The sequence below is a fragment of the Notechis scutatus genome, chromosome 1 (assembly GCF_049901735.1).
Source record: "Notechis scutatus isolate UNSWTSFEM ecotype Mainland chromosome 1, rNotScu1.2, whole genome shotgun sequence".
NCBI lineage: Eukaryota > Metazoa > Chordata > Lepidosauria > Squamata > Elapidae > Notechis > Notechis scutatus.
In genome coordinates, this window is record NC_142009.1 from 221,888,243 (window position 1) to 221,902,365 (window position 14,123).

General features: G+C 37.9%; 1 protein-coding gene across 31 annotated transcripts in view; it reads right to left on the minus strand.

Annotated features, from left to right (window-relative positions):
• The window catches only part of BIN1 (bridging integrator 1), a 107,224-nt gene that overhangs the window by 25,608 nt on the left and 67,493 nt on the right, over positions 1-14,123 (minus strand). For 16 of the 31 annotated variants that reach the window (XM_026665493.2, XM_087950328.1, XM_087950326.1 and 13 more), the window contains 4 exons: positions 8,540-8,625; positions 8,189-8,264; positions 5,969-6,051; positions 1,241-1,285 (listed from right to left, as the gene is read on the minus strand). In XM_026665493.2, coding sequence (XP_026521278.1) covers positions 1,241-1,285; positions 5,969-6,051; positions 8,189-8,264; positions 8,540-8,625 — 290 coding nt within the window. The remainder of the gene's footprint in view (positions 1-1,240; positions 1,286-5,968; positions 6,052-8,188; positions 8,265-8,539; positions 8,626-14,123) is intronic. The other 15 variants (XM_026665494.2, XM_087950330.1, XM_087950322.1 and 12 more) reach the window with 1 other exon arrangement.

Below are 14,123 nucleotides of genomic sequence, written 5' to 3' on the forward strand. Positions count from 1 at the left end.
AAGAGCTCATTTTCCTCCTTCTCTCCTTTCATGAACTGATTGCAAATATGTTTAAAAGGAAACTTCGATCATACCATAATAACTTGGCAACCAGCTTCAAAATTTGAATATTTTGGGAGGCCAGCCAACAGAATATGAATAAAGAACAGGAGCACTATTATAATTCACCACTTCTATTGTGGAAGGCATGAGGAAATAGGACCAAATTGTCTGGCTACATAACAATTTCTCTGAAACAAACAACAAAAATCTATTTATGAATATATGAACTTGCCTATTCTTCAAATAAATGCTGGAATTTTATCCACAGTTGCTCTAACTGCAAAGGTCTATCATCGTTCAGCACTGTTATACCCATTGCTGCAACACATTAACTTAAACTCTTGCAAAGGGATTATATAAGCTTTACAAATATCAAGCAAAAATTCACAACAATTTATACACAAAATTCTAGTGAAGTAGTACCCTTAGTGTCCTTAAGCTAAGAGGCCTTAGTTCAAATCTAACTTGGTAGTCCTACTAGTTGTGCACAGTATACATAAAATATGGCCTCACTTTAGTTTGAAACATTAAATAGCAGTAGCACAGTGCTTTACAGCCCTCTCCAAGTGGTTTACAGAGTAAGCATATTGCCCCAACAATCTGGGTCCTCATTTTACCAACTTTGGGAGGATGGAAGGATGAGTCAACCTTGAGCCGGTGAGACTCGAACCGCCAAACTGCTGGCAGCCGGCAGTCAGCAGAATTAGCTGCAGTACTCCATTTTAACCACTGCGCCACCACAGCTCTTTAAAGGAAAATCAATGCCCTTTTTTCATGTGGGAGGATCCAATATCATAACCCACTAGAGCAAACAGTGTTAGGTTATCTGGTTGCCCTAATTAGCATTTTTCTCTAGGTACAGAGCACATAGTATTACAGTTATCCTTGAGAAATGTATTAGGAAGCATAAAAATTGTCATCATAAAGGCCATAGATAATCTTCCACTGAAAATGTTTTTTGGGGGGGAGAATTGAATTAAAGCAAACAATAAAATATTTGGATTATTCAGACACACACAAAGGCAATCTCAAACAATTCTAAGAGAAAGGGGTTTAAATCATGCAGAGGGAAAAAAGGAAAAACATCTACATTATCAAGCTATCATTGCACTATGCTGTTAGAATGCAGCTTTTGTCATCCAAATCAGACCACTTTGCTTTTGTCATCCAAATCAGGCCACTTTTGCCATTCTGGTACCTGCTCATCTTTTTCCTCAGCCTGGAGAAGAGTTTAGTTTTCTTTCTGTTGAGGACGGCACACGTAAGTGATCTCCATTACAACACGGCTCAACCAATGAGAAAGAAAGGTGAAGATTCCGTGCATGAGCTAATGCAATTACTGTGAAGATATTCGTTCATAGAGGAACTAAAATGTGGCCCAGTGAGTCATCTTAGCATAGTAAAAGGTACCCACACTGGACATTTTCAATGAAAAAATATACCCATTAAGTGCTATGTCAGTGCCCAGTGAATGGAAGAGGAAGAGAAGGATAGATGTCACCACTCATCCTGAGATTACCTCAGAGCTGTACTGGAAAAGAAAAGTGGATGTGGAACCGGGCTGAAAAATACGCAATAGTTATAGCAGAGGGCTGTGCTTTGGCAACTGGTGTTTCCTCATCTATCACAAGATCAGTGAACACAGTGAGCCTTGAAAGTGTCTTTTTGTAATTTGAGAAAACTGATCTTCTTTAAACATTAACATGGAAATCATCCAATGCAATTGGGAATCGCAGCACTAATGTACTGTCAAAAGCCCCATAGCCCCATGGATTTGGTCAGTTACATATTTTCTTAATAACTATCCAACCAGACATTAATTTGACATTAAATTATGGCACAGAATGGGTGAGGGTTTTTAAATATGTCCTGAAAAATATGTTCCCACAAAACATAAACTGTTTGAACTATTGTTGTACTTTGAATGATATCAGCTGAAAACGGATGTCAAGTCAGGATCCTTATGCTTTCCCATAATATTTTTCTTATGATGGGTTTTCATATCCTTTCTGCACTGTCATTGATATACAAGTTCTTTTTTCCATCTCTATTTCCAAAGTACACAGATAAGTTATTTTATGAAATTCTTTTGGCTTTTAAATATAACTGATACAATAGTGCTTAGTTCCCACGTTTATTTCAGTCTTGCATTTTTTTTCTGAAACCTTATTTTTAGCTTCAGTTCAACTGGGATGCCTAAACCAATGTTATTTAGCCAGACTTCAAAGAAAAAGCAAAACAAATAATTGTTTCAAGCATAGAATGACTCCTTTCAGATGAGATATCAACAGAAAGGAATCTAGAGCAGTGAAATAATCACTGTATTAAAATTAGATCGATCCAAGTAAAAAGAATAAAATAAACTTCATTTAAAGAAATCAAATTATTCTGGTCATGGTCACTATGCATTAAGAAAACAAATGCATATTTACTCAAAAATCAACCCCACTAACTATAATGTGGTTTTCTCCCAGTTTAGTGTTTAAAGTACAAATCTAGACAGACCACACCTAAGTTCTTCTTTCTCTGCTTATTGCTACATATACTTGGTGATTTATTATACAGTATATTTATTCAGCCACTTTTGCTCTTTCTTCATTCTTCATTTGTTCAGAGACTGAACAAATATAAAAAAATCTTATTTTATCACAGATCTGTTTTATTTAGTGAAAGTGATTTATAAAGGATTTGCAATTTCTCTCTCTCCTCTCCCTCTCTCTCTTTGAAAAACCTAGAGTTCCATTCATTGCCGAGAACACAGGAACTGCTAGATTTTCTGATATCAATTCATTTTCCATATTCATCTTCCCTTTGTTCTATTTTGTACGTAGGAGTAGTTTTGCAAAAATAAGGAAGCAAGATCACTTCAGTTTGCTTTCCAACAAGAAGTACACAAGTATAATCCCTTCCTTAATGATGGCTTGGCACATTGCATCTCATTAATGCAAATTCAGAGCAGCTGGGAGTCTAAGTTCCCAAACTGCTTCATCATTCACATCTTTGGATAAAAGTCAGAAACCAAAAAGTGAGGCCAGCTTTCCTCTTAAATGTATGAGCTGAAGGTTGGTGAAAATATTGTGTGTGTTGTGTATAAAATACTGTATATGGAAAAAAACTTGGCAGATGTTATGTTCTGTTCCTATCCCTGCCTCTTCTTAGAATTGGCTTAAACATATAACTGTAGTGACTAACTTCACAAAGAATTTCATAGTATTGTTCAAAAAAACCAAATGAATTTAATAGTAAATTCATTAGTAAATACTAAATGCATCAATAATAACCATACAACATGTTTGTGTGTGGTGGGGGTAAATCAAAGAAATTTCACCAACTTTGTTTGAATTTCCTAAAGCAATTCAAAAATATCTTTACTTTTAAAACAAAACTAAAAATGTTATGATCCATCTTTTATAGTATTATTTGTGTATATGCATTGGTCTGTTTTCCAGTTCAGATAAACATATTCATGATTACAAATGAAGGCAAATATACGTATTCCAGGATAATGCTGCAGGATCCAATCTGGGTCGGTCACTGGGACAAGAGGTTTTGTCTTCTGAGATATCAGACACATGCTGGAGACCATCTTCAGGAAACTTCTGCAGTGGTGGGATTCAAATTTTTTTACTACCGGTTCTGTGGGCGTGGTTTGGTGGGCGCGGCTAGGTGGACATGGCCATGTGACTGGGTGGGCATGGCTTTTTTTGCAGCTACCCTCCCACCCGTTTTTTGGGGCCTTCTGGCCTCAGAGGAGCCCCTGGGGGGGCGGCATTTTTGCTCCCAGAAGGCTCCTTTGGGGCTCAGGAAGAAAAAAAACAGAGCATGGGAGGGGCATGCAGCACCCCTCCACATTCTGTTTTGGGACCTTCCTGGCCTCAGAAGAGCCTCTGGGGGGCGTTTTTGCTCCCAGAAGGCTCCTCTGGGGCTCAGGAAGGCAAAAAATGGAGGGGGTTGAGCCCTTCCCTCCATTTTTTCCCTTCCTGGGCCTCAGCAAAGGGAATTCCAGCACAGCTGATCGTATGAGCAGCTGATTGTCAGGAGGGAAAAAAAAGAAAGAAATACCTTAAGGGGCCAGCGTTAAGTGGGCAGGGTGAGCAAGCATCGGGCAGGCAGAGGAAGCAAGCCAGCGGTGACTTGGCAACTGGGTTGGGGGCATGGCCAGCCAGAACTTACTACTGGTTCGGCAACCCATGCCAATCCTAGCTACCAGTTCACCCGATCCGGTGCGAACTGGCTGAATACCACCACTGAACTTCTGTCTAGGAGGGTTTGTGCTGTTTTGTGTGTGATATTTGTATGGTGCCTATTGTATGCGACTTTTTAGATGCTGATTAGGGTGTGTTGATGACTAGCTTTTAAGTTGTTGGCTGTCCTATGATTGTGCTGCCCAGCCCGTCGCCTTTTAAGTACTTGATAAGCTGATGGTAAATCAGCACTTCTATTGACTGACCAGGGGCCTGTTTCCCAGGCTTCAATCTTCAAACCTGGCTGTTTTTGTGCCTGCTCATCCAACAACCTTAGTAGCTCCTTGAACTCATTGGTTCGAGACATTAAATGAGGAGACCCAAACTCATTGATAGCCTCACATTGCAATGAACAAGGACACACATTCAACTTTGCAGCTACTAAGATTATTGGACAAGCAGGCACAAAAACAGCCAGGGAAGTGATTGAAGCCTGAGAAACAGGCCCCTTGTCAGTCAACAAGAGTGCTGTTTTACCACCAGCCTATCAAGTACATAGAAGGCAAGGGCTGGGCAGCACAGACAAATGACAGCCAATGACTTAAAAGCCAGCCATCAACACACCCCAATCAGCATCTAAAAGCCACATACAACAGGCACCATATAAATATCACACACAGAACAGCACAAACTCTGGTCCCATGACTGACCCAGATTGGATCCCGCAACATTCAAGATCATCTAAATGTAGCCATTGTGTATTACTGTATGCCAGAATTGCACTGTCTTGATTTATTAATATATTCAGCCTTACGGTCGACATTGTAGATACATTTATTGTGTAAATCTAATCTCTTTTTACGGAATTGTGATAAAGGGTATCTGATATGGAGCTGTGATCCTTAATAATATAAATCATAAGTAACAGAGTCAAGGAGCTCAAAGGGCCAGCCTTTAGCCCCAGAGCTGAGAATATGGTTTATTATTATTTATTATTATTTATATAGCACCATCAATGTGCATGGCATTTTACACAGTACAAGACAACAAGTCCCTGCCCCGAGGAGCTTACAATCTAAAAATTGACAGAGGAAACAACAGAGGGAGGAAGGAAAATGGAGACAAGGATAAATGGGAAAAGAATATGTGATTAGTTCTATTAGATATACTTACGCTGATGTACACAAAGATATGGAAATCAGAATATTGTGCCAAGAAGACTATGTTATAACAGAATCAATTCTGGCAAATTAAACTTTAGCCCAACTGAAATGTATTTTTCCCATCATTGTATCTCCATAAAAATGTCAACTGCTACATTTCAAAAGACCCATCTAGGGATAAATATATCTGAAAACTAAAGGATTCACCCATAAGTAAACAAATGCAGGGGTTCCTACTCTTTTACAACATTTCTTCCTTTTTCCTGCCATTCCAGTAGGTATATTTTTAAAAGATGTGTTTATGTTAAATTATTATACACACACAAACACATATACCTCCATACTCATTTTGGTCTAGGTTTTGTTCTGGTGCTGAAAGGGAAATGGCATTTAACCATGAAAAGCACTGTGGGAATATTTCCTGGGATGGAAGGAGAGAGAAACAATATAATGGTCAAAAGATACTAGAAAATAAGACAGACAGATGTGGTGCTGTTGCCCAGCTTTTAATAAAGATTTTTTTTACATTCTATACTATGCATTGTATATAAACCTACACATTGGTTTACACATACTAACCTTGGCTGAGCTTTAACAGGATAGGTGCTTGTTGCATGTTCTTTCTCTAGAGTCACAAGGACATCATTCAGGTTTTGGTTTAACTGAGACAATAAATAAACAAAAGTTCAAAATAGGAAAAGAAATTACAGGTCAGTATAACAAAGAGCCTATTAGAAATATGTTGGTATACTCAGGATCCCAAAAGAGGGTTATTTTGCTAAGGGAAGGATTCTGCTATTTATTTATATTACCTCACTGACTGCACTAAGGACATCTTTTGAAACAGATGTCATATGAGCAAAATCTGTGACATATGCACAGATGATAATAATACGTTCAGTTCATGTTTCTTCATTTTCTCCTCCTCTGACTCACATATTTGTACTGTTCCAGGCTCTTCCATCCATACAGACTCTTTATTTCTCATTGGGACTTAATGTCATCTTCCTTCTCTCTATCTTCCCATCCCATTGCCAGCCTAGGTTGCTGTGCAATCTTAGTCTGTCACTAAATAAGAAATCAGGCCAAACTAGTGGAAATAGCCTGTGGGAAGTAGTTCATCTAGGCTTGCAGCCCATGCCAGCCACTGCAGCAGGTCCATGGGCCAATCTGACTATAAAGAAATGCAGATTATCTTTTGGCATTACTTTTGCTGGAGGTGGGGAATGGAAGAAACAGGATCAGCTTTGATTACCCCAGAGAAACAGACTAGTCAGGGTTTTATCTCATAAACTGTTCTGCTGTTGGTAGAATGGAAAGCACTTTTGATAAGTGTTAATGTGGCCTGGTTCTGGCACTTCTATATTCAAATTGCTCCCATAAGTTATGGGAAAGTATACCCACACTGTCTGCTATGGGAAAGTATACTCACACTGTAAACAATGTGAAACTTCAGTTCAGCTTAGCTATTAGTAGTCCACCTCTCTGTTTTTCTCACTTGTTGTAAAGACTTTAAATGCCTTAGCTGAACTGTGACAGGAATATGTTTTCTTAGCTGAAAAATGTCTATTTTGGTGGATTACTTTTGAATGTCTGGCTACGACATCCATTTGATCAAATCAATGGATCAAATACCATGTAAGTTGACAATTTCATTAAGCTTACTGTACATTGCCATCCATACTATTAAATCTTCTGTGGCTCACAGTACATAATACTTAAATATATATCTATATAATAGCTTAGAAATATGAGCAAAACATGAGCTATACAAATTCCCTCCTTGGAGTGTCTAGTTTTTAGGACCCTTTTTGGAAGTCTCATTAATGCAAAGGCATGGAACCAGGCAATATCTGCCTTGAAAGTTTATATTATACAAACCTGAACTCCTTGTTGAAAGATTGGTAGAATCTTTCAACAACTTTACCACTTTCCTCTTAATATACCTTTTGACAATTTGTATCTAGTCATTTGACACCCCTTATATATTCTCCTTTAAATTTTGACATGTTCCAACCTGCTTTTTCTATTGCCTGGTACAGGATTTTAAATTCTAAGCAAAGATGATTAAGTTACAGGTTTATGTAAACCAATGCATATAATTTCCTTCTTTTAATTTCCTCTTTTAAACTGTGGTCTTCCTGATTCCTTGTCAAGTTATTTGTACAAGGGAAGAGAAAGATCATTTATGCTGCTCTGAAGGGGTAAATTCTTTATCCATGATATTGAAGTAAAATATGGCACAGTCACTAGAAATTCAGAATATGTTTCACTGGCAAGCAATTTTTGAAAAGCAACTGAGTAGTTTCATCAGTTAAAAACTGTATATATTAGTAGTATATACACCATTAACCACTGAGTTTAATCATTGATAAGCTTTCACACATATAAGGGCATTGGCTCCAGCCTTCCAAATCGTAATATAAATTGATGGATAGAAGTCATCTGACCTACAAAAAAGTAGATCTATAGAAAAACAAGGAAGTAGGGCCTCATATAATGATCTTTTTTTTTTTCCTCTCATATTTTTTCACTAATAGATCTTAAGGAAGCATGCATAATATACCGAGGCAGTTTTAGGCACTATCCAAACTTGGAACTGTTTATCTTCCAGAAGATTGCTACTGATAATGCCTTCAAAATATGGCCTAGTCTGTTTTCAGAAGGGGTACCTTAACAGTTATTTAAGAACTGTGTCAGCATCCCTGAGCATCATCAGCTAACACTATTGCCTTCTAATAAAAAAAAGGATGGAGAACTATGTATACCAATAGGAAGAAGAATGCCTTGCAACTTTACCTTGCCCATTTCCTTATGAAAATTCTCTTCTAAGCCAGCAATACTCTGGAATGTGTTGACATAGAAACCAACACGACTAGAAAATAAAACAGTACAAGTCAATAGAGATATAGGCAGATGTTTATCCTTCAACTTTACCCCACTCGCTAATCAGCTTTCATGTCCTCGACTCCTGCTGCAGGATGGAATATGTGATTTAGCAAAAGAAACAGCATGGACAGAATACTTTGGTTGAGCTTCATTGGATCAAAAACCAATCAAGATCTTGTAAATTCCTCCACCGAGACCCTCAGCTTCATTCCAGAAATATATACCATAGGTAGAATAAAGAGCATTTTTTTCAGTGCTCACCTATTCCATAGTGAAGGCAGTTCTTCCTGAAGATCAATATTCATCTCTTCAAATACTTTCTGGGCTTTTACTAATTCTTCTTCAGCCTGTAGGGTATCAACAAACCCATATGCAATCATTCAGAAGAGAGTTTACATGTAGTATATATGGAGATCTAGAATACATTTACTAGGATATGGGCTGGCAAACTAAGCAGGTTGTTAATGCAAACAAATGGAGGTGGTAACAATACCTCAATTTTCCCAGGAGCCCAGTATTCTTACCTTTCAAGGTTTGACAAAGCTGGTCAAGATCCCATAAATCCATCTCTTTCTCACTGAGGACTGAGGGAGAAGATCCTGACAACTAAGCTTTGGTCACTATAAAGAAAAACTGATGTCTACTTTGTACAAAGATAAACTGATATTGGCCTCATTAGAATGCCAGTTAAAGTCCACTTGCACCTCGAGCTGATAGAAGTGTTCTACATTGCCTTCTACTTCCTCAGATGGCCTCAGATGCAGGCCATCTGTTCCCAATAAATGTGAGAAATCCAGTATGTGACTGCAGAAATGGAAACGGGTTATGTGGCTAATATGGGGAGTTACAAAAGCCATTTCTACAAAGCTACCTCTTACTCTAGTTCATTCCCAGAACACATTGTCAAGAATGTTGGAAATGGTGGTCTGCATACCACTAAGGATTATTACATATACACAGACTTCTGGAATTCTATGGTAATGCAATTATGCAATATTCAGTTCAGAGTAAAACTAATAAAAATGTTTGATACTCCCCAGATGATTAGCACTAGCACAAAGTTTTAAAGAGCCTACCAAAGTGCAAGCAGTGGGGATATATGTATCTATAGACTGGCGAAATAGAATATTTAAGCAGTAAATGCACAGAGGTTTCATTTTATATCATTTATGGTCTACCATAATATGGATAAATACTGAAGCTGGATTCTTACCAATTCAGTAGCAAGAAGAAAAAAGAAACTGCTTATATGCCAATCAATGGCAGGAATGTTAAGAGGTCCCTAATAAATATATACAGGCCTCTGTCCTTGAAAAGAAATTCTCAGAAAACTTTAATCATTCTTATAAGGTGCTAATAGAAGCAACACAAATCAGATTCTTTGGTTAAAGGAGAAATATATTTTCTTTGTGAAGATATATGCTAAGATATATTCTATATTAGCCTGGTGCCTGATTGGGGATTTTCTAAGAATGAGGGCAGAGTGTCACAGGATTTGATATTGATGAATACTTGAATTAAGCAATGAACAGAAATTAATAGCAAAGTTGGGGGTTTGGAGTAAACAAACTGTATAGAACATTATTACTTGGAATCTTAATACTGAGCTAGTCTACTTTTACATTTTCAGCAGACAGAATTATTCATGCTCTAAGATCTAAAAAGTTGATATCTACATTGAAATATCCCAATATTGTGAGACAGAAATACCCAAGGCAACGTTCACTCTATGAAGAAACAATAAGAGGCTCTAAAACCCAATTGCAATACTATGGTTTTCCATGGGAGTCCCCTTGGCAGCACTCAACAAAATAGTTATTATGATAATTATTTGTCTCTTTATCTTAAGGCAAATTAATGAAAATAATATAAAATATAAAAATATTGCTTTGCTATACAAAGCAATACAATACAAAACTGAACAGGCAAAAAAGGAATCAAAAATAAATCTCACCAAGAATATCATGCACAAATTCTAGCTTGCTACATAGATCTTGTGGCAACTTTATACAATTCTGTTTTTACAACAGTTGAGAAATTGTATGGGAAACGGCAGAAATGGAATTTGATCAATTAACAGGAAACCCTTCAAGACATTTCTGAAAAATTGGATATGTTTTAATATCATTGTTTCTATATGATGTGTCATCTTTGTTGATATATACTCTGATATGTATTGCTTAAAGCTGTTTGGATTGAAGTGATATATAAATCTTACAATAAACAGCTATGCAAGCAAGCATTTTAATTCCATGAACAAGCACTATTCATTGGACCACAATAGTTCTTTCAATTTGCCTTTTTTTTAACTTATCAAATATAACTCAGAAACTAATCAATACTTTGGGGGTGAAGTTTCTGTAGAACAAGTCACCTCAGCGATCTGCCTTTTCTAGACTTTTTATATCCATGTAATTTTTAATCTTTTAAGATACTAATCCTATTAGTCAGTGTTTTAGCAATATATGTCACCTCTGTACCATTTGCTAACATATAAACTACTTGTTTATGTCATCTGGATTCATTCAAATTTCAGGTGCCAACCTCTGCAGATTTATATTTTTTTAATTTGATTTTTTTTAAATATTAGATTTCAGTGTGACTTATTTTCATCCTGCTGAAGAATTCCAAAACTCAGCAAAATGAATCAGCTGCCCATTTGAGTCATGAACATAAAGAAAAAGAATTTCTTTATACATAGTTGAATCAGGGCCAATTGTACAAAGAAATCCTCTGTACGCTTTTAGTTAGCATTTCAATGGGGTTGTAGGAAGACAGGAATTTGCTGTCTTAAGCAATTTAACTCATCAACCTTCTGAAATATATTCCAAAAGAGAACACAGCTAGAGTGATCATTTATTTCTACTCTCTTGAAACACCTCCCCTCATCTTTCTTATAGAAAAAATGTAAATCTACCTCCATGTCATTTATTGCCTATCTTAGATAGAGATTATGGCAAGAAACGAGGAATTAAAAATTAGCTCACTTACCAAAGGAAACTCATTCTATAACATACATAAACCATATGTTTGTTTTGAATGTTTTGAACCTGAAATTTAGAAGTTCAGATGAACCATTCCCAGGTGGACATTAGGAGTGGTTAAGGGGGAGTAAAGGAGGGGAAACGCTGTGGAGATTGGAGACAGGAAGTCGCTTGGCTATGTCATATTTCAGGGGTCCCCAAACTTGGCAACTTTAAGACTTGTGGACTTCAGCTATGCTGGCTGAGGAATTCTGGGAGTTGAAGTCCACAAGTCTTAAAGTTGCCAAGTTTGTCTGTCATATTTGAAGCCAATTGGTTTCAAGCCAATTCAATCCATCTAATCCTACATGCTAGTCATTTCCAGCTCTAGGGGGCGGTGCTCACCTCCGTTACAAAGCCAAAGAGCCAGCACTGTCCGAAGACATTTCTGTGGTCATGTGGCCAGCATGACTAAATGCCAAAGGTGGTCCCTATTTTTCTACTTGCATTTTTACATGTTTTCGAACTGCTACGTTGGCAGAAGCTGGGACAAGTAATGGGAGCTCACCCCATTATGCGGTGCTAGGGATTCGAACCACCGAACTGCCAACCTTTCTGATCGACAAATTCAGCGTCTTAGCCACTGAGCCACTGCATCCCTAATCCTAATCCTTCTACGATGTTCTTTTGTCTACCTTTCCTTAGCCACCACCAATAACGACAACTTCCTTGGTTTCAACAGCTGCAAATCTAACCAATTCACCCACTATTCCCAGTGACATATTTTTCCTACCTCCCCTTAGCTACCACTGATGATGTTTGAATTTTGGCACACTCTTTCCCCAAAGAAATGCTGGAACACACATCTGGGCTAAAGACCTGTTTCAATCCAGATACAGACCACCCAAAATTCTCATCAGTCCAAATTAATATAGCCAGTGGTCAGGACTGATAGTAATCCAAGCCATCTGGAATTTGAGAAGCTGGGTTTAAAGTATCCAGCAGTTAATTAAACTAATTCACTGATCAGCTCAGACAAGCCACAAAAAAGGAAACTGGTTTCTTTAGTTCAAAACAATAAGTTATGGCCTCCAATATTTGCTCTTTTTTTTCTTTTATTTAGTTCCTTGCTTCATTTAATGGACACACTTTGCAAGTGTGTCCTTTGTTAAAACACAATATACTACCCTGGTCTTTATTTCTGTTCCTCATGGAAAACAGACATCTGATAACTCTTATTCACTTATTACCATGTTGTTTCCCATAAGGCTTTTGGATGTTCAAAGTTTTTGGCAGGGTTTTATTTACTGGCACGTTATTCTTCAAATGATTTTAGAGGAAAGGCTACATTGTCCAGAGACATTTTTAATCATAAAGCAGAACAAGACTTCAAAATTATAGACGTAAAGCTTGTTATACATTTATTTAAAAAACATCTGGATTTTATAAAAAGTTAAGCTATAAAATAATATCTAACAAACAGAAGCTGAAAACCAGAAAGAAGCCCATACAGGGAACTTTAAAACAACAAAATAAGAGAGTTGGAAGGGACCTTAGAGGTCTTCTAGTCCAACCACTTGTACCATTTCAGACAGGAAACCCAAAACATTTCAGACAAATGGTTGTCCAATCTCTTTACAACTTCCAGGGTTGGAGCATTCACAACTTCTGAAGGCAAGTTGTTCCACTGATTAATTATTCTGTCAGGAAATTTCTCCTTAGTTCTAGCCTCTCTCTTAGAGTTTCCATCCATTGCTTTTTGTTCTGCCTTCAGATGCTTTGGAGAATAGCTTGACTCCCTCTTCTTTGTGGCAGCCCCTGAGATATTGGAACACTCTATCATGTCATCCCTAGTCCTTCCAGCAACCATTTTTTATACATTTTGGCCCCCAGTCCCCTAATATTTGTTGTTCTTCTCTGCACTCTTTTTAGAGTCTCAAAATCTTTTTTACATTATGGTGACCAAAACCAATGTTTTAGTGGTCTTACCAAGACATTATAAAATGGTATTAACAATTCACATGATCTTGATTCCATCCCTCTGTTAATACAGCCTAGGACTGTGTTGGCTTTTTTGGCAGCTGCAGCTGCAGATCCTCTTCTCCTTGCTTATTACATAGAGAGTGGTGAAGGGAAAGAGACATGAGAATAGAACAATCCTGGGATTTAAGGGCTGAGTGAATGAAAGAGAAGAGTAACTGTTGACCAAGAACTATGGTCAACCAGCCTAAAATTTGGGTGAGAGTGAAGGACTTTAAGAGTTGGTGAGTTAATCAAAATAATAAGCCTTGCTACAAAACCTTTTATAAGGACTGAGTATAAGAAAATATACTATAATAACAAGAAGAGACTATTGTATAATATGTAGGTATATACTTGCCTCTCCTCCTTGTCATCCATAGATCTCAGAATCCAGAAACATTGGATCATGATTGAGCAATTAGAAACTCCTAGGCCAGAGGTGTCAAATTCAATGCCTGGAGGCCAGATGTGGCCCTGACGGGGTGCCCAGTGATGCCTCCGCCAGCAAAAATGAAGCGTGCAGCCCTCATGAGCTCCATTTTTGCTGGCAGAGGGTTGCAGGAGGCTGTCACAGCCAGAAATGGAGTTCAGGAGCCCATTTTCGCTGGCAGAGCACTCAGGCTACCAAAGGAGCTCCTGACCCGAGTGACTTTGAGCTGGCCATGCCCCTCCATGCCCCTCCTAACCACCCCACCCCACCCCATCCCATCCCAGACACAACCCCAATGCGGCCCTCAATGAAATCGAGTTTGACACCCCTGTCCTAGAGGAACACTACTTCTAATTAAGCAAAACCAGTTGCCACACACAAATTAAATAGTAACTACTGGAGCCACTCCCCCACCTTCTATCCTATCTTC